Raw genomic sequence first — 21,970 nt, 5'->3', positions numbered from 1 at the left:
TCAAACGCGAACAAGCATTAATGGTGGACGTCCGCCCCAAGCCAAAGGAACCTGGGGAGTGTGACATTTCCTGTCATCGTGACAGCCCGGCCTCCGGTGTGCCGCCTGGATAACCGCCCACTCGGGATGCATCAGCGCGTTCCGCACGAGGGACAGTCGGACCAGTCCTGAAGAGTGTTGAGCGGCATACTAATCGGGTGTCCTCAAGACGGTCACGGAGATATTCAAAAGGATGAAGCTATTTCCCTTCCTGGGTCGCAGGTTGGGGCCGGGATGAAAAGTCTGGAGTGAAAATGAAAGGAAGGAAGGAGGTTGACGCAGGATGCAGATCGCGTGCGGGAAGCCGGCGAGTGAGTCTTTCGTGCGGTGAACAGGATGAGTGGAGAGCATCCGCAAGCAAGTCGTATCGCCGTGTCGCTTGGAGGCGGTTTATTACGACACGGTGCACTTAAGATCAGATAGCGGGCAGAAGTGGAAGGGACCAAGGGAGAAAAACGGAGGAGAGATTTAACCTCGTCGGGTGCGAAAGTGATTGAGTAGCCTGAATGCAGCGTTTTCCTTTTCGCCCTTTTCGTCTTCACAGGCTGTTTTGCCGTCAACTTCAACATGACGGCCCTCCTTGGATTCACATTTCTGGGCAAGACAAGGAGAAACTATTTGTCCTTTATAGGGGTCACTTTAATGACCGGCTCTTTTGCTTTTCCTCCGCGTGACCTTTTCTCCATCCCCCTCGTCTGGCTGCCTTCTTTTCCTTCCGCCATGAGACGAGCCATGGGCATTTTCAATTGCTTTTTTTTTTTCTTTTCATGGCTCATTCGTGCGTCACGATTCGAAAGAGGTTCTGGACTTCCGAGTGGCTGACTCATTTTGACTTGAGTAAATGTGTACAGGCGCCCCGGTAATCGAGAGGTTAGCATGTTGACTTCACAGGGCAGAGCTACCGGGTTCAATTCCAGCTCTTGCCTTCCTGTGTGGAGTTTGCATGTTCTCCCCGTGTTTGCGTGGGTTTTCTCCGGGTATTCCAGTTTCCTCCCACATTCCAAAAACATGCATGGCAGGCTGATTGAACACTCTAAATTGTCCCTCGGTGTGAGTTTCTGCGCGAATGGTTGTTCGTTTCTGTGTGCCCTGCGATTGGCTGGCAGCCGGTTCAGGGAGTCCCCCGCCTACTGCCCGAACACAGCTGGGGTAGGCTCCAGCACCCCCCCCCCCTCCGCCCACCGTTTCTCTAGTGAGGATGAAGCGGTTTGGAAAATGAATGAATGAATGAATGAATGAATAAATGTGCACAAATGTGAGGCAATGCATGCAAAAGCCGTTCAGTCACAAGCAACAAGGTGCCGGTGCTCATCTGAAGTTTGAGCACCTGATATCATTCAATCTCTTGCAAACAGGGTAAAAAAACACAAGCAACATAAATGAACAAAAAAAAGGAGCTCCTGCAAAAGATGCTGACACTTTGATAGCGGGAGAGGCCCTCCTTATCTCTGGTAGCACAACAACATTTGGGCAATATTTACAGAGTGCTCCCAGATTTCAAGCGGGAGGCTCCCGGGGGAACCATTGTGCCTCACGGCGTTGTCGAGGTGTAACCCTTTTTTGTTTTTTTAATCTGTCCGCGCAAGGTCAATGTGATGCTGAGCCAAGTTGCCGAAGGCCAAATAAACAATCGCAGTGCAAAATATCGCAGCCTGTTGCTGCTACTCGAGACAGAAGAGTGTCAGCCACTGTGCTGGGATGCTCACTGTAGCCTTCACCAATTCACCTCCGCGGACGTTTTTATTCGCCAACTGGAATCCAACTGTTCAATACCACTGACGTATATTTCCGTCTTTCAGCGGATAGGCGTGGAAGAGGCTCTCACCTTGCTTGTGTCTACTAAAGTCAGATTTGTAGGTTTGGTTCTTCTAACATCACAGAACAATATTTTGTCAATCCCGAACGATCAGTCGAAATACTCAATACGGGGAACTCGGCTTTGAAATAACTGGCGGCGAATGAGTTAAAAGCCGCCACAAAGCCACTTCACCACAAGCAGAGGCAATAACAAGCACTTACAGCTCGAGCACGTGGTTCCTTGGGCTTTGTCAGGGAGTCTGCGCTTGATTTTTGCTTTGAATAGACAATTAGTGAATACAGGCGTGATCTCATGCCACTGCAAAAGCCATAATTAAACTCATTTGAATAAGAATGGAGACGTTTGTTCTCAGCCGGTGACGGGAGCAAGCTAAACAACAACAACGACGGGTGCTCTTCGCGACATTGCGCCTCTTCATGTCACCCAAACAATTGGCTATCACTCGTGCAGCTCCTCGTGTACACATTGACTCGTCAGTCTGTAGTCATTGCTCAAAGTGCCACTCATCTCAAATCAAAGTCTCAATTCAAGCAGACTGGACAAGAACGAGATCGCCCGTTTACATTCGAATTTATGTCGGGTCCTTGAGGGCAGGTCACGGTGACCCAAAGATGCATCTGCTAGCAGCGAAGTCTCGTCAACAAGGCTTTTGTGGACCGCGCACATTTGGCTCGTCAAATGTCGAACGTCGTCATTGTTTTCCTCCTCCTCGGCGCGGACGCGCTTATCTGCAGTCGCGCTTCAGCGCTCGAATGGCCCATAATTGCCAAAGTGTGCCCACACATAAATGCTTATGGATGTACACAGTACAATTGGTTGAGGGCTAATTGTGCTGTAGCACAGAGCTTGGCACTTGGCGCAGATGAACTGTATGAATAAAGGGCACGGTATTCTTTTTTTTTTTTTTTTTAATGCGTTGGTGAAAAGGGAGCGTTTGCGGCGTCGATCTTGATATGCGTATCAATGTACACCCGAGCTGCAGGGTTAGCATTGGAGAAACACAAAAATTTCAGTTTTAATGAGAACTGACAGATCTGACGAATCCAGAGATGCCGAAAGCAGGTCCACACACACACACACACACACACACACACACACACACACACACACACAAAATGTTTCTATAGCTGCAAATCAACCAACTTAAATGACAAGACTCGTGGTCTGATGCATGCATGTTTCTCAAGAGCACACGAGCTTCCTAAATTGTCCTCAAAGGCAGCGTGACAATGACAGACGAAAGCAAAGCATCCCCGCCCCTCTTTATCTGTTGTTTCGGCGGACTGAATCATCCGCTGCCTACTTTCAAACCAAGCCAATTTGTTTTTCTTTTATTCTCGCTGCCCACGCGGGCTCCTACAGTGGTGCCGAGTAATTGCACCTGTCATCGACAGCGGTGGCTCCTTTGCGCTACCTGAGAGTGAACCCGGCTTGACCCCGTGCTGCGTGACAGATCGTAACTCTGCAAAGAGGCTACCCTCCCCCAATCCGACTCATCAAATTTCATCTCTTCTGCAAGGTCATCACTTTCTACTTCACCCCAGCTTCGCTCCCCTAACATCTTCTGGTTCCACGTTCTGATGACAAATTACCATGTGGAGATGTTCCAGCTGCTGCACTGGGAGACGGGAGGGTGCCTAAGTTTTGCTTTCGATGCTTTTTCGAGCTATGCTCCGATTGCATGCCAGGTCGTGAAAGCGGAGAAGGGCAAAGTAGAAGGTCGAGAGAGTATCTGTCGAGTCAAAAAGGTTTTTGCCTTGTCATTTTTTGTCTTCTCATTCCATGCACCATTCCGAACACTGCTGAGAGTGTGGAGTTACTTCACCGTCTCCCGACCAGTCTTTGTGGACTTGGAGAACTGCCGGAGTTTCCTCAGTAAGGGTACCCTTTCAAATAGGGTCATAAATTCAGAGTACAGCTGCCGGTTTTCCATATTGGAAGGAGCCAGATGGGGGGACTCGCGGTGTTTCCTCTGTAGGGGTGCTCTTCCAGATAGGGTGAAAAATTCGGGAGTCGGGCCACTGGTCTTCCATATTGGAATGTGCCAGATGGGGGGGACTGACAGAGTTTCCTCGTTCGGGGTACTCATCCAGGTAGGGTGATCAACTCAGTGTACAGCCGCCGGTTTTCCATATTGGAAGGAGCCAGATGGGGTCGCTCGGGCTTCTGTTCAGGATGCTTCTTGGTGAGGAGACCCCTGAGATCCTTGTGCGACAATGGCTCTCTGCTGGCCTCGGAACATGTTGGAATTGCCTTAGAAGAGCAGGACAAATTCGCTGGGGAGAAAGAAGTCTGGACTTCTCCGCTAGGGTTGCTGACCGGTCCACCCAACCCCAGACAGAAGATGGATGGATAAGATAGGATCATTTTTCTTTTCTTTTGCCTGTGCACTGCTAAAGAAACCCTAATTTCATTGCAGTCTTACCATCAAAGGAAGCTTTACACGGTGCCAAATGTAATTGCAGCTCACAGTGAGAGGGAGCAAACTATTAGCGCAACGCCTCGAAACGCTGATGCCCCAACCACCAAACTCGCCTACATGTCAACCACAGACGCTTGAACAAGCTTTAGATCGAATTGGATTGCGTGACAGCAATCTGTATTCACAATATTCCTTCGACTGGGCAGCTGTACCACACGAGTGTGAAAATAGAAGACTCGGCCCATTAAAAGGTAAGGGCCGGCCGGTCAAGATCCACCACACCAAACCTATCCAAGCATGCCTTTAACGCCTTGCGCTTTGGGCTGTCTCTAAAACAATACACACAAATAATTGTGTTAATGACTTACTCAGCATGATTCCAATGCAATATGCTTGCATACAGCTTGAGGCAATACATCCCAATTACGGGAAAACGCGGAAACATCCGTTGGCACCGCAACGAGCACGCCAGATTCTGCGAACCCGCCACCCATCTGGTGTTCTTGCGGAGATGTAATCAGTGACAAATGGGAGCAGGGACGCCAGGTGGAAGATGAACTCAACTCAACATGACACCTGGACCTCAATAAACGCCTCCATAATGTGAAAAACTGAGGAAAAGGCACAAAGTAGGCATGTCAATGTGGAAAATGTACATTTCACTCCAACTGGTTGCCATTTTCGCTCATGCGGGTGAGGTTTGCGGAGAATTACAGCTACTGAACTGGATACTTGAGCTTTCTTTTCTCATTGTGGATATTTGTACGTGTACATTAAATGACAGACCGCTAAGTGTTTATTTGACATTTGTTTGAGACATGGCCTTTAAAAATCTCCACTTTCATTGGCAAGAGAGTCCATTTTTGCATAAACACCTTAAAACATCATGACAAAGATGTTCTTTAGGCAAGCTCATTAATCCCTCAACACATTGTATGCCTTGATGTGTTTGGGGTTTTTCTCACTTTATGTGTATATATATATATATATATATATATATATATATATACACACACACACACACATAGAGTCTCTTCAACCTTGTTTGAATTTTATGATATACAGTCAAACCTCGGCTCACAAACTCGGTGCCAAGACTGTTTACCAACACAGACACAGAAAACCTTTTATTTTCAGTAGACTACATTACTGTAATCGTGTCTTTTCAGGTCTTAATAAAAAAAAGAATAATAAATAAATAAATTCGATCAGGCAGTTGCGGCTGATCTGCCGCCAGAGTCCTTACAAACGCCAGGAAACCGGACTACATCACAACTGTCCTCACATCACAAAACTGGCTTCCTGGAGTCAAAGGATATATGATAAAATCTTACTCCTGGTCTGTCACTCTCTAAATGGCCTTGGACAACAATACATGCAAGATGTCCTCGTACACTACGAAGCATCCAGAGCACTCAGATCGTCTGGGACAGGTCGATTTTGTGTGTCCAGAACCAGGACCAAACAAAGTGAAGCAGCATTTAGTTCCTTATCGATGGAACAAAAACCTCGAATACCCGAGGTCTTCTCAAACTGTCATGTCGTTTGAATCAGGGCTGAAAACATGATTGTTTACTGCAGCATTCTGATGAATCCATCCTTTATTGTCTTAATTCAATCCCCATTTGCAGGCCAAGACTCAAAATCTCTTTTTTTTTCCTTTGGAGTAGTTTGGTGAATCATTGACTTAATTTGAGGAGCAACTTTCTTACTTTGTGGAACTTTTTTTTCTTTCCCAAAGAAGCAGGGTTTTTATAAAACAATAAAAAAAGACAATATAATGAATTGGTTTTCTTTTCCATAATAGAAGCAGCGGGGTTTTTTTCTTACATTCATCTCATCTATTGTAGCAAATTTCATTTTCTTGTCTAGAAGCAAAGTTAAATTGATGGGGGAAAAAAAAGCTCCGCTGTAATGTCATTTTGAGAACATTTATTGTTGCAGACCTAAAATAATCAACTATGAAAACAAACAACATTATTGATCAATTATAAATATTTGATAGGATATTAATATACTTTCAACATTAGGCCCTTTCTCTTGGCGATATAGACGTATACGGGAATGCTTGGAGTCTCTCTCATTACTCAACTCAACTCAACTGTATTTATAGAGCGCTTTCAAACAGCCATCGCTGCATACAAAGTGCTGCACATGGAGCAATTTAACATATACAATAAACAGTAAAACAAATCGGTAATAAAGACGGTAGAAAGCACCAAACAGTAAAACCAAGAACAAATCTAAGTCATGCTGAGTCCATGCAGATATCCTTCGCCGAAAACACGCACTCGATGGCAGTGTTTTCAGCGAAAACAAAAACACATCGTCAATAACAGTTTGAACGTAAGATGGCAGCCTTCTGGCTTCAGCCGCAAAGGGCCTATTGATAGTCCATTTGTCCGTGCCTGGCTGATGGAAACCATAACGGAAATTAATTCGTTTTCAGTCCGGGTTCAAGTTAGCGTGTATGATTTTTCCCTCCAAAAGATACTGTACTTTGTTGCCATTTAAAGTGTTCTGCTTGAACGCGGTTCCAGCCAGACATCTTCAAAAAGTGTTATTGTTGACACAAGCGCTCGCTAGCCGTGGTTCTGAGGTTAGCTTAACATTTAGCATGGCTCTGTATCTTTCTCGTCATCCCTTTGTGGGAACGATTCTTGTCTGAAATGTAATTTCTTCACTGCCACAGAGATTAATTACTGATTTAGGAACGACTCCGCTGTTGCTAGCCCGCTGCTTCCGGTGCACAAGAACAGAGCTTCCCTAGAAATCCAGACTACAGCACGTAGGTGACATGAGCCCAACGAAGCTTTCTTTTTCTTCTTTTGACGCTTGTCTCAGCGCTTGAGTGTCATTTTTGCTATTCATTAGATATTAAGGAGGCGCAAAATATTAATTTCAAACCGAAAACTGTGATGCGAAACCGCTCATTTTGAACCTTGCACGCCATCTTTTACTTTGTCTTGACTGATGCTTGGTTTTAATAATTTTAATGTAATTTTTTTCGATGATTCTATTTTGATTTTGCTTTCTCTGTTATGCTTTTAATGTTTGTTTGTTTTTTAAGCCATTCGAATCGTCTTGTAAATGAAATGCGCTATGCAAATACATTTGCCTTGTCTTGCCTTTACCAACTGAAGAATGTGAGCCGAAGCAAAGTTTGGTTCACCAATATTCTTCAGGGTCGTGAGTGACCAGAGGTTTGACGGCACTGAACATCCGGGTCGGCTGTCCTACCTTGACGCCCCTCACTCTGAACTCGGCCAGGGCTCGGCTCATCTTGGAGGCGGCGGTGGGCAGGTCCTTGCCGCTGGCGATGACTTTGACCAGCAGAGAATCGTAGTGCGGCGAGATGACGGCGCCCTGAAAGGCCGAGGCGCTGTCCAGTCGGATGCCCATGCCTTCGCCACTTCGGAACACCTGGTGGGGCACAAACCGAAATGGTGACAAACCAAATACAGCGCATTCCAGACCCACCTGCAATCGGTCAAAATTCGCAATTCTGTACGTACCGAAAAAAAAAAAACGTAAAAGGGAGTTTCACGAAGCAGATACAGGCCACACGAAGCGGCGCCATACTTTACACACCACTGTACACGTAAGCGGCCCTTAAACAACGCTGTGCGTTTTACGACTGCGGATTTTCCTGCAATTTGGATACACAATTTGTCAGGAAGATTTAGTGTTTTCATTAGCGTACTACCGGTGCTGTGCGGAGGAATGCCAGCAGTGTTGTTCAGAGCCCCTTTCCCTCGCTAAGTTACGCTCTCGTTTGCCACAATTGCTTTTATTTGACGTCCTCAAAATCCCACATCCAAGCACCGGAGATGAATTTAACAAAAACCGCAAGGCTTTAGCTTTTTTTTTTTAATGGAATGGCGGGAAGACAGTACATCACGTCTGCTAAGTGCCCGAAATGCAAGCGTTGGAAATAAACTGCGAGACGCACAGCGATGAGAATGCGGCAGAAAAGGGCGGAGCGCTCCAAAACACTTGGCAGGAGAGCAGAGGAGGCGAAGGAGGAAATGTGAGGAAGGGAAAGGAGGGCCGGGGCCAACTCGGCAACATATGGAGTCCCTCGAGGGCTGGAAGCGAGCGATGACTCGCAATTGTAATTATTACAATGTTGTGCCACTCTGGTGATTTGCCAGCAAACGTCTGCTGCTGCCTGCCACTGCAAACATCTACTCCAGTAAAACATTTCCGCTGACATCACGCCCTTCAAAATAACAGTTGGATCCAAAACATGACCGAAGCGAGCCGATTGGTTATGAATTGGATTCGACAAAAACTTCCACTAATATTTTGCGATTTAAGATGTGATTTTTTTGTGAATCGATTTCGGTTAGCGCTGTCAACTTACGTAACACTGTGACTTGCAGTCTTTTAAACGTTCACTGTCTCAATTTCACAAATTGTACCGAACAGGTGCGACAAGTCATTCAGTTCCAAAATAGATGACAGCAAACAATCAAACCTGTGGCTTTAAAATATAATTTTTTTTTATTATTATTATTTTTTTAATGTTTCATGGAAAAAGAAAGAAAAATAAAAGAGACATTTAATGCGGACAGCACTTCTTAAGCACTAACGTCATACTTGTTTGGTCAAATGTTTGCAAAATTGGGAAGTCAATAAAAGGCATTTCACATGTCAAATCATCGCGCACGATATAAAATCGCAATTTCGAGGGAGCCTCGTGAGGATAAGCGGTTCGGTCAACAAATGATTGAATGAAATAATTAATTCATGAACTCATGCCATTTTTCTCAAATTGAGAGAGCTGGTCAGCAGTTGAACATTGGTAAGTTTTTTGAAAATACTCGTTTCCAAGAAATTCCGAGAAAAAGCTTTTTTTGTGAAAGGATGCATTTCAAGCAGAACTTTCACTTTGATGCTTTTTTTTTTTTTTGCATTTGTGATACCTCAAATATCTAAACAGGGCTTTTCTAATACATAACACTAAAAAGGACACTTGAGGGCAAAAAAACAGTTCAGTGCAGGATAAACGCTGCACTTTTTTTTTGGAATTGAAAAAGCTCATCTGCCGGTATTTACCCATTCTCAACACCACACTGTTTCCGCACGTCACCTCGTCTCCCAAAAAAAAAAAAAAAAATCCAAAGCAATCGAGTCGGGCCTTTCTCTTGACTCGCTCATCTGTGTCGAAACTGTTTGATGGACATTTCGCCGCTTGGCAGCGCGTTGCGGTCCAGCAACGGCAGGAGCCGGCCAAGCCAAAACGACTTCTGAAAATTGGCCTATTGGGAGATGATCCACATTGAACTTGAAATGACGGCGCCGAGTTTACGAAGTTCACATTTTGCCTTCAAGGCGAGACCGTTTCCTTGCACGTCCGCCCTCTGTAAACTCGCAAACGCTGACTGCTTGAAGAATGGTACGCTGCTTCCGTTTTCATGAGCCATTATTACGCCTCGCAATAAGAAAGAAGAAATGGCACAACGGCCAAGTGCTCCTGATGGACTAATTTGGAACGCCGATTTCCAGAGTTATTGGGATACTTTCAGCCTGCCTTATCGTCGCGCTGGGCTCTAATTACTACTCGATCAATTGGAGATTGCACGCCGCTGTCACCGCCGCACGCTCCCCCCTACGCATTATTGTTTGCACAACCAGTTGTTTAACTCACCCTGAAGCCAATTGAAAACTCAACGGAAGTAAAGTGAGAGTCTTTTATTTTTTTCCTCTTTCCAGAAACAAGCAATCTGTGAAATTTTAAAATGGAAAAGAGGAGAATGCTAGAAAACAAGAATGCGCAATAACATTTGAAAATCTTGTTTTGGCTGCCAGGCAAATCAGCTCTTCATGTATAATTCAGATAATTTATCTCTGGGATCCTTTGCAATGCGCTGTGACAATACTTACATTTGCTGCGCAGTCTTTTTAGTCAGGGCATCACACCAGCAAATCCGATTACAAAAAAAAAAAAAGCGAGTCTCGTAAACTTAATGAGGAACGAAAAAGCATTTAAAAGTAAAATTGAGATACACGAATGCTCTGGTGTCCCGTGGAGGCAGTTTGGGCTGTTAGCATGTGCAAGCATCCGCGGAGAGATGTGACATGGGGAATACGTCTGTGGATTTACCCCCTCCCCCCACCAATGCACCCTGACGCACTGATACCTTGACTTCCATTCTTAACATCGTGCCTTGGCTTGTTGTGTGTGAGCTCAAGGAGCGTCGTCTTATCGGCGGGTTACTGCTGCGCTGGCACTCGTCTCAGTGTCAGGAGGCAAAAATGTTGAGTGACGCCTTTATAAATATGTCATTACTCCAGTGGTTCTTAACCTTGTTCGAGGTACCGAACCCAACCAATTCATAAGCACATTCACCGGACCCTTCATTACTGAAAAATAAAAATCGGATTCAACAAGTGGTCCTTCAGTTTTGCCGGTGCGAGACTCGAGTTGCTCAACTTGGCATGACAAATCATGCAGATAGGATGCCGAGTCCCATCACGTTCTGTGATGCATGTGAATCCTTGTGGTACATATTCGTCCAATCAATAAAATTTTTTTGGTCAACATAGCATGGATTCTAAAATTCAAAAAAAATTAATCACACGATGTACTATCACGACAGTCACACGGTGACGACTGAGTGAACTAAATTTCCCGCAGCACTGATTAGACAAGCAATGTCATGTGATCATCTGCAGCCAGTGATGGCCAAGTGGACGTATCATAACACATTGACATGTTGAGTCGGGTGTGTCTTAACCTCCATGGCAGAGGCTCCGTCGAAGTCCTGAGACCGATTCAGCCAACCCCTGGGGTTCGATCCAACCCAGGTTAAGAACCACTGCATTAATCTGTTACAGCCTCCCACCAAATGTGTGTGCGTGTTTTTTTTTTTTTTTAAAGGGCTCCGTGTCATGTATGACGAGTTTGCATGTTCGACCTGATCCTGCGTGGGTTTTCTCCAGGTATTCCGGTTTCCTTCCACATTCCAAAAACATTAAATGAACACTGTAAATTGTCCCTCGGTGTGATTGTGTGCGGAAATGGTTGTTCTGTCGATGCGTGCCTTGCGATTGGCCGGTGACCAGTTGAGGGTGTACCCCGCCTACTGCCCGAAGACGACAACCGTCCGCGCTCATACGCGCACCTAAGGACAATTTAGAGTGTTCAATCAGCCTGCCATGCATGTTTTAGGAATGTGGGAGGAAACCGGAGTACCCAGAGAAAACCCACGCAGGCCCGGGGAGAACATGCAAACTCCACACAGGAAGGCCGAAGCCCGGGATCGAACCCGTGACCTCTGCACTGTAAGGTCGCCGCAATAACCCCTCGTCCACCGAGCCGCTATCTGCCAAAATTTTGTGTTGAAAAATCTATTGTGTCAGGGGTTATAAGACCGATGCCGTTTGTAAGCTAAAAAATAAGGTCCATGAAATTCTCTTTGTTTTGTGTTTAGTTTGAGAATAAACTGGGGAAAATTGTCTGGGCAAAGGCTCGTATCTTGAAAAACCTGAACGTGGGGTCACAGTGCATCTTAGCACACGCGCAGACAAATGTAAGTAATAGTTAGGTGCTTTATTAAAGCGTGGGGGTGAAATGTAGCATTTGTTTTAGCGTTAATTGCCGCGGTTGTGTGCATTGGCCGTGATTCTCGAGCTGCCGTTGAAGGCCATGCAGGACAGTTCGTGCGGCGCGTCTGCCGAGGAAGACAAGCGTGCCGAGCCCTCGCCATAACCGAGGCGCCCGTCGAGGCTTCAAGTCTGATTACATGGGCCATATACAATAAGTATGCGCGCACAACAGCAAACATCTGTCTTACCGCGTGTTTGGTTTAACGTCCTGACGAGACAAGATTCTGGGCCGTGCACTTCAATTTAAAGCAATGTTAAGCCAAAATGGCTTGCGCGTGCATAGAGCCGGCGCGTATTTAAAAATGCATGGACGCATTCCGCGGCGCCGTTTATTTGGCTCTTTCCACTCGGCTGCAACGCTCCTGCCATTTTGATTTGTCGGGTTTCAAAAAGGGGACCGTCTTCAGGGAGGCGCCGGGCTTTTACGGATACAATGTGTTAAGAAGCGTTCGCTCCATTTTCAGGTCCCAGTAGATTTTTTTTTTTCTTAGCCGCATTGCAACCGTCGTTGCTCGACACCTGCTGTTCGACACCCGTCTACACACACAAATGGACAAATCGTCACTGTTGGATTCCCGCATGTGAAATTGTCGCCTGGCTCCTTTTTATTTTGGGAGCAAATGCAACAGAAGAGCGGCTTTGAGCTGCAGTCGCTGATCTCTGGCCTCTCGCCTCTTTCATCTTTGGAAATTGTTACGGCTAAAAGTGTGAGCATAAAGTGCGCACTTCCCAGCGGGGGTTTCCGAAAACAACCCTGATACTCGCTCGGCCCAGATGTAGAACTAAATAAGCTTTCAGCGGCAGGGCTGCCTTGCGGCCGCCACGGAATTCTTGTTTTATGTAGAGGAGTGACTGAATTCATAAATCTTAAAACAGGGCTTTAATTGACCAGAAGAAAAAAAATGCCTGGTATCGGTCTTTCAAAAAAATGCTAGCACACGCTAAGTAGTTTTGTTATTGTGAATAGTCTCGAACCTCAAAATAAATCAACATTTTTCAGAATAAATAATTGACTGAAATGACTGCAATCATGCAATTGCGACAGCAGAACCAACAACACACGGATGCGGTTTTGGTCGGGACTCCTCAGCGGCAGATGCTCGTCATTGACGTATCGTCCTAACGTTGGACAATGTGGGGCATTAAGAAGTTGGTCTTAGATTTCAAAAAATGTCATTTCAAATGGAGTTCAGGTTTTGAATTGTATTTGCTTTAAGATGTAGCAACATTGATAATCCTTGAAGCGAGCGCTGAATCATTTTGGATAAAATAATTGGCCCGCCCTCCCATTAATTCATTAGACGTAAAAAAATATTATTTTGTGCCAAAACGTGTATACTGTATATACGTTTTGGGTAGTTTTTATTAAGAAATAATTACTAAAGGGCTTCGAGGGTGAGGAAACGATTGCAGTCTGATAAATCACCACTAGAGGGCAGGTGTAGGTTGGATCAGAACGTTAACGTTATAAGTGCGTTACCCCTTCTCCGATGTGCATCATATTTAACACGAAATATTTATACACACACACACACACACACACACACACACACACACACACGTATGACACATAGTTATGGTTCAAAATTTCGCGTAGTAAATAATGAGATCATTGCGGTCAATGGTTAGAGTGCACGAGATTAGGTAAGTACAAACGGCATTTTGGCCGATGTTTGAAGCGGCCATCATCGGCCGGGCCCTATCACAGTACAAAAATTAGCTGGTGGTGGACAGGAATAGCGGTTGGTCACATTATCATCGGGCTATTCTGACAGCCGCTCGTCTTGTAATATACCGAGACTGGCGGTGAGGAACAAGTGCGGCGGCGCTCTTTGATTACTCGACTTGACTTTCATCGCATTGTAGTGGACGATCAACCTCTGAGTGATCTTTTGCTGTCAGCTAGCTCCCACCGAGCGACTTCAGTATCGAGCAGCACCGACATGAACAGCAGTGGCCAAGCCACGCATGCCCTGGATCATTATGGCCGTATCATCGCACGCACACGCAAGCCTTTAAATGGACTCAGTGTGCCGCCCGGGAATTGATCACGGTCCCGCAAGGCCTTCATGAGACTTTTTTTTTCCCTTCCCGCTCTTGAGCACCTCGCTGCCCCCCCCTTGCTTTAATTAAAAGTCAGACCACCAACCTTGTGCTCGCTAACGATCACCTCACTCTAAACTCGTTAAACGGTTAACGAGCGCACCTATCGATGGGATTCCCGATCGCTATTGAGTGACCATTACTGCCATTGTTCACTCGTAGCTAATGGAACATTGAAGACAAGACTGGTCAATGGTGACCGCACGCAACCTTGCTTTGCTGAAACCAAAGTGGAAGATCCCCCCCTCCCATCTATGCTCCGCCGCTCTGCATCCGCTTTTACCTTCATTACCTGTCCGCGTATCGACAATGATTTGTTTTCATTATTGATCTCGGCCTCGGACCTTCATGGGCCCCCAGAGCCTCTCTGGAATCTTTTCTCCATTCAGTCTTTCTTCCTTCCCACCTTTTCAGCGCATCACTCATTTGTTCTCCTGCTTCTTCTTCCTCCCCCTCTTTGTGCGGGGCGTCTTCAAGGGGACGCCGGCGTCTCGCTCCGTCTGCGAGCGGCGCAATTACAGACGGCGACGAGCATGCGCTAACTGCTTTGACACAAACAAAAAGCACTTGGTCCTGGAGCTACCGCTCATCAAAAAGCTCATTTTTGATACCCAACCAAATTGGCTTCTCCTCTCAATGTCTCCAGCGTGCGTGCTCGTGTGTATGTGTGTGTGTGTGTGTGTGTGTGTGTGTGTGTGTGTGTGTGTGGGCGTGTGTGCTCCAGACGGAGGTATAATGACCTTAATGAGCAGCCGAGACTCTGCTCTGCTTTCCTGGCTGTCTGAATGTTCCATCAATTAAGGCCCATTCTGCTTTGCCTGCTCACAAGGCTCTCTCATCCCTGCGCGCCTTTTCATCAGCCTTCCCCAGCCGGGCTCGCCCTCCTCTCTCTCCTCAGCGAGCTCCTCTGCGCGTCGCCCTTTCATTACGTCTAATTTCAAACTTCGCGCATCTCCGCCCGCCGCGATCCTCCTCGTCGCAAGTGTGGCGAGGAAAGAGCGGTGGGGAATGTTTTGTAATTGCCTCGCTGTTAGAAAGGTTGGCATCAAATGTTCATGTTTTGCACGTTAACGCGGCGCGACACAAAAAAGGCCCGACTGCCATCTGCACAGGCACTGTTACAAAAGCTCGCCTGTTACATAACGTGCACATTTTCGGCTGAAACAGAACACATCAACACAGCACAATCACTGGCCCCCCCCCCCAAAAAACCCCCAAAACAAAACACTTCTCCTCTATGGATTTCCATGAAAAATAAAAAGGCCTATGTTCACTTTGAATGTCATAAAATCAAGCTGTACAGTGCTGGGCGCACCGTGTTTGGTACACTGTCTTATTGATGAAACGATTTGAACTATCAATGCAAGAATGGTTATTTCATCAATCCGATCACGTGCCAGCGAGGTTCATCACAACAAAATGTTCCCAAAAATTCTCCTGAGCTCAACCCACAAAAAAAGCGCCCGTGAATGTAGGTTGTCTTCGAGTACTGATGCAATGTGACTCGTGTGCGCACAGTGCTCATTAATAATGAATGCTGAACTTTGGGGGGGAAAGGGGATGCGTGAGATAACTGTTCAAACTTCATCTCACAATAAACATGCGGATAATATTTGGTGCTAAGTCCCATCATATTTATATATATATATAGTATATATATGGGTGCCTCATCACCATTTCTGGCTAATCACCAGTCCCCAATCTTTAAAAAGCCTGACCTGCCAGTCTTGATTTTTGCCGATTCCAGTCCAGTATTTTTTTTCTTTTCATAACCAACAGCATAAACCTTCAATGCTCCAATCTCGCTTTACTGTAAAACATTCAACAACACCTGCCAAAGAGTACAAACTGGATTGTTTAGGCTGCACAGACAAGTTTTCTCAGATGAAAATGAAAACCCCATTCGTCATCTCACAGCTGACATTTTCAATGGACAAGAGGATTGCACTGATCGATCAGGACACATTTTATGATGTCGGCCAAAATTGAGCTTCCCCTCCTTGACAGACCAGCATCCGCCACTGATATATATATATCATCGATATCGATAGATATATCCACATTTACTAAACATATTTAAACAAACATACACACACATCTTGTCTTTTTCTTCTGATTAGCAGATCCATTCGAAGCTCACTCCACAGACTGCAGCAAGCGGATCCAACATGGCCGACTGCCACTAATCCATTTCCTCTGCCGTTCTGTGGATGCATTTGCCTGCCATTATCGCTTTCTCTTCCCCACTCAGCAGCGCAGCCACGATGGCCAAACAACGAATCGCAGGCCTGGCTGACTGCCCGACATGAACACGAATGCTGAAATGGAATCTGGCTCAAGCAATAAATTCTCTAATGCTCTCACAGGTTGCCTCATTAACCCTTACCGGCACCACCCAGTGTGATCCAAAACAATAAAGAATGGCCCTTTTCCTACATTTTTTGTGGGCGTTGCAGAACCGACGTGCGATGTAAACGATAACGATTTGCATGGACGGCCTGTCGCTGTCCAAGAGCGAAAGGCGACGCAAACATGAGCAAAATGGCAAATTTGCGGTCAGTCAAACGAGAGGGAATGCGAATGAAGGCTCAACAAAGTGCAAAGAAGAGGTGCAAACTATCATCGCGAGTCATCCGGGAAAAAGGGAACCCAACTCAAAAGTCGTTTCCAAAACGACAGCACGGCGTCCAACTTCTGCTTATCTCGACACCCTCCGGCAACTCTGGTACGACGTTAACCCTCGTAATCCTCCCTCATCCGCACGTTCGCGTCTCCCATTCGGCACCTTTGCTGGCCTCTCTTTGACGTCTCCATCGGCGGCAAACTTGGCGCTTGCATTTGGCAACCTTCTCCTTCGCTATGCCACTCACGCAAGGGGGGGAAAATATCCCAAATCTCAGTTTTGCGTGAGTGGCACAGCCGCTTGAAGGACTCACTCACTCACACTGAAATGAATTCTCAATCCGTCCGATTTTGGCCGTGACCCCCTCCTGCTTGAGAATTAGCGAGTCGCGTTTCTCATCAGCCCGGGACTAATGAATTAGGTAGTGATGCATTGATGAAGCAGAAGTGAATGCCGCCATGGAATACAAGCTTGTTGTTTGGGAGTGAATACGCGGAATTCTCTTTTAATGAGAAACGTAAAATAGGATCTGTGAAGGTTCTCCGATGTCCTCCTCGTATATTTATAAGCACTTTGATCAGTATTCCTTTGCCTTGGTCTACTTACATGATGTGTCCTACATTCAAAAATAATTGTCAGGCATAATAATACAGTACAAGATTAATGAACACAAATGTGTACAGAAAGCGCAAACAAGCGCGTCATCGGAAACCACTAAAGTGTTTTCATCGTGCTTCCACTAGTTTCCGACTTCAATCGACTTGGGAAATTTTAACAACTTGGAACTGAGCTGACGTTTACGGAAACCCTGCTAGCTTGAACGTAACAATTTTCTCGATAATCACTCTCAGGTTTCCCAATCTTTACTTAAAATTATTTTCCAAATTTTTTTTTTTTTTAACTATTACATTATCAGGTGGTGTCAAACACAAGGCCCGGGGGCCAGATCCAGCCCGCCAGGTCATTTTACATGGCACGTGAAAGCAAATCATGTTTGTCAACTTGCTAAAATTTGTATCAAAATGTCAAATTGTGATGTGTAATAAATAATATTGAGACTTTGCAATAATTTTGTTAGCCTGTTTACCCTCACTTGAACACTAATTGAACAAACCATTTTAATCGACTTGACTGATTTCAAAGCTAGTAATCTATTCATTTGTTGTGTCGAAGTAATAATTTTGTGGTTTCGGCCCTCCAAGGGAAGATGTAACTCCAAATTGGCCCGCAACCAAAATGAGTTTTGACACCCCTGTATAAGGCACGTCATCACAACATATACAAAAAAAAATGTTAATCACGTCGAACTTGGGAGAAGTGCTATTTTCTACAATTGTAGCTTATATATTGTACATTCAACCAGATTGCGTCAATGTTACCAAACACCGTACCAAACCGGCTGCAAAAATCTTCACAACTACCTCACCGCCGCAAAGTGATTCTCATCATTCACGCCACAAGAGCCCTTGAAAAGCACAACTCAAGAACGTCAAACGCAAAGATAAGATCTCACTCGGATGGTGACATCGAAATGACTTTCAAGTTGATGCTACACAGCTGATGGGCTCTTTAGCTGTTGACGGGTTGGAGAGAGGCCAAAGCCATGCTAGCACCCATGCCATTGCCCCGGCCAAGTTGACTAGCCCAAGGGCGCAACGCTTGGCTCGCTGTGCACACGCACAGCAATTTTTTACAGAGCCGAATTCCGGATCAAGTTTTTCTGATTCACATATTTGCTGTTTCTGCTATTGAACAATGGCGCAAGAATGAAATACGGCCGAGGAAGACCACCCGTGACTCGTCGGTCACTGGACAAGAGAGAGGGAGAAAAGCCTCACATTTGACATACAGCGCTTCAGCAAAACTCTTGCAACTGTAAGTTGCTAGTTTTGGTGATTCTTTGGAGAAAATAAATCTTGACCTGGGTCTGAAAAGTCGGTTTATCGAGCAACAAACAGGGAATTAGAAGTGTTCTCACGGTAAATCCAATTTGATCAGTTGGTAGCGTCACGTGGGGCTCTGTGCCGGCTCGAAGCGGAGAGGAAGCAGAAATCGTGTTACCCATTGAAGGCAGCCGAAAACAGATGTACATGTCTGATGAACCCGTTTGCGTTCATCCACATGGCAGGGAGAAACTGAGGAAGGAAAAATAATTTTCCAGGGCAATTCAGTCTTCTCCAGGACATTTGAATTTTTTCCCCCTCATCTCCCATGCGTTTTCCATGGCTGGAAAAGAGGTCAATCATTTTTAAGGTTTTCCAGGCCACGTGGGAACCCAGCACTCTCTCTATCTCTCTCGCACTGTTGATGGCATTTTGATAATTTATCATGTCGACCAACGCTGGCTGTGGGTGTCAGGACTAGTCCTATTAAACTTGAAAATCATTGGCGCTTTGAAATCAGACCCTCATTAGTCTGCCCTCCCTGCTCGCCATCTATTATTTATTTCCCTTCGCACCCCTCGTGCGTCTTCCTGCATCCTCTCACAATGATTACAGCGCTTGATGTGGTGCGGGGGGTGCTTTCAAATTTCAGACAGCATTGTTTTTCTGGACCGGTGTCTTTTTGTGCCGAATGCCGGCGGAGGGACACCTGTGTTTTTTGTGAGGTCGCACGAGTGCAAACAAGCAGACGCCGGGCTTCCTCCAGGATGAAAGTGAACACACACTCGCTGAGATGCTTCGCATATTTTTTCATCCTGATAAATAGTGGTTGTCTGTCACAATCGGACTGGAGTGTTTTGAAGTCGGAGCACTATGGATTCCTCTTGTATTGGTAGCCAAAGTGAGCATGCCCGGCCACCCTCGAGGCTCAGGCTGGTTAAAACATATTAGTGCTATTATCTGGGGCAGCAGCATAATAAATAGGGCCCGGATCTCTTTTTTTAAAAAAAATGTCTAGCAGCACCCGTCCCGCCGGGGCTGCTTGTTGACTGGAGAATTAGCCTGACATTGGGATAAACTCACACTTCCTCCCCAAAAGCCGCAGATCATCCTCATTAGCGTGGTCTCAGCATTTCTCTCTCATCTCTGCCAGCAGCCAGCGAGTAATGCCGGTGTCACTTTTCTGGCGTGCGTTTCCTCAGCTGTCGCCATCTCTCATCACGCAGTCAGCATTACTTTATCTCAATCACCACTTCTCACTGGTACAGCCTGGTTAGCCTGTTTAAGATGAGCGCAAGAACTTTTTTTTTTTTAAGTAATCGGTTTGTAATTTCTTGTAACTTTGTCGCGCCACGGAATTGCTTGTACTGTTTGTGGCAAAGGCATCGTCTTGTTCAAGTCTAAAAACATGTTCGATTAATCCGACCACAGATCCATTCTGCCCTGTAGAATGCTAGGAGCTAAACTAAGCTGCTCTGCACCACCAGAGCTACGGCAGGCTAGCTAGCACGGCTAATCAGTGTTCTTCCACAGTGCCGAGCCGCTCCTCTAAGTCCCAGTCATAAACTACCGGTACACTTTTGAAAAGAACCGTGATCGCTAATTAGGACGAGGAGTCACTGTAAGGACCAGGGAAAGAGAAAACAAAGATTATCCCAGTTTTTATTGCCATCACAGAGTTGCTCCCATTCCAAAATCAAACTCGCTCCTTAAATAACGACGCTAAGAAACTGCTAGCTAATTCGACGCTAAGAAACTGCTAGCTAATTCCGCTCTCATTGTATGATACGGCACAAGTCACCGGCGTTAGTGGCTAGCTCGCCGCTAAGGGCTAGCAGTGAGTGACCGCCGGGCAACAGCGTCTGACGGCTGTTGCGTTGCTTTGCTTTCTTTCTTTTTCAATAATGAGGACATAGGCTAGTTTGTAATTCTGTCTCTGTGTTTAAAGGAAGAGGACATGCAGCACATTTGACAATAAAGTTGCACTTGACTTGACATGCCTTAAAGTGCACTTCGAGATTGTTTTCATTCATGGTCCCTGTCTAAAATAAGGAGGTATCCTGCCTTGAAGTTGCGTTCATAAATTCTAAACGGGCATATGAATTAATTTATTTATATTACATTTATATCTATCATACATTTATTGATTAATTGTATAACTTCATGATCTGCTGTTACACACCGCCTAATTTACCTGGCAACAGTCGAATAAGGGGAGGCACCCCCACCCCCTCAGTTAAAGCCCTGCACGTCTCCTCTCGTTTTATGAGCGAGCAGGGAAAATGCTGAGGCCATGTTACCATAACTAGCATTTTTTGACATTTTTCTTCATTTCCCATTGAATAATGCATGAAGCTTAATGAGAAAGCCATACATATTCAGAAGATCTATGAAGGAACTTGGTGCTGATCCAGATGAGGTTTGTTGAGCCTTGGTGGAGGGCTTCTATGCTGCTACGCATCTTTTGACTGCTCAGCTTGATTCCCAGATCTCGTCCCTCAACCCGTCAATGACGTTACTTCATTCCCTCAGGGAAATGTTCCTCCATCTGATGAACTAGTGAGATGATTGAGAATAGCAGCGTGTATTCTTTCACCTCAACTTGTGGATGTCAGTTAGTTCCACAATAAGGTAATCTTAAGTAGACATGCTGGTCGGTCTCCCTTCAGACCTGTCAGTCAAGCGGACCATCAGGGACGTGTTGCAAAATTAACACCATCAACAACTGCCGCTGACCGGCAGGACTGGTCATAACCACCGCTGGCAGCGTGCTACTTTGCAAGTAGAATGCTTCAGAAATGCCAACAACGTTGAGCGCGTGGCAGTCGAGGCAGCACTGACATGACAAAATATGCAAATGTTTGGCTAGAGAAGGGAAAGACACACACGAACACACACCGGCTTTGAGTGTCATGGCATCGGCTCGCCACGTCTGGGAGAAGCGGGATGATTAATCGCACTCGGCGCAGATGGCCGCACGACGGATGGCCAGGGAGAGAACTCGAGCCCTCCCACTCACACGTAGCTTTATTGCCTTTGCTCCCTTGTGGAGCCCCCCCCCCGCCCGAACCTCGACGCCGCGAGATCTAGGAATAATGTTCACAGAGCTCTATTCTCAACATGGACGCCTGATAGCTGCGACTGGCGTTGCCAGTGGCGCGCAAGGTTGCCAACGCCGACCGCTGTGAAGTGTTGCTCTTGGAATTCTGATTCGAATGACACGACGCCGTTCCCGCTGTCTTGAATAAGCGCAGTCGTCACGATTTAATGTGGATCAGCTCAAATTGTGTGAAGTCGTTTGGCAATGAGAGCGTGGAACGAAGATTAAAGTCTCCACTTGGAGGTGCAGCTACTGACAGACAATTTATCGATAATCAAATTAATCAAGGATTAATTTTGAGCATCAATAACTTTTTTTTATTTTTAAAATCGGCCAAAAGCTCAAAATACTTCTGAATAGTAAATAT

General features: G+C 45.8%; 1 protein-coding gene across 1 annotated transcript in view; it reads right to left on the bottom strand.

The window, feature by feature from the left end:
* LOC147209274 (pyruvate carboxylase, mitochondrial-like) overlaps positions 1-21,970 on the bottom strand; it is a 149,228-nt gene that overhangs the window by 70,166 nt on the left and 57,092 nt on the right. The window contains exon 12 of the mRNA XM_086105036.1: positions 7,521-7,703. Within this exon, the coding sequence (XP_085961162.1) occupies positions 7,521-7,703 (183 nt within the window). The remainder of the gene's footprint in view (positions 1-7,520; positions 7,704-21,970) is intronic.

This window comes from Hippocampus guttulatus, chromosome 2 (genome assembly GCF_054856545.1).
Source record: "Hippocampus guttulatus isolate MCC_2025c chromosome 2, RoL_Hgut_1.0, whole genome shotgun sequence".
NCBI lineage: Eukaryota > Metazoa > Chordata > Actinopteri > Syngnathiformes > Syngnathidae > Hippocampus > Hippocampus guttulatus.
Note: the sequence above shows the minus strand (reverse complement) of the source record. Positions and strands in the feature narration are given on the sequence as shown.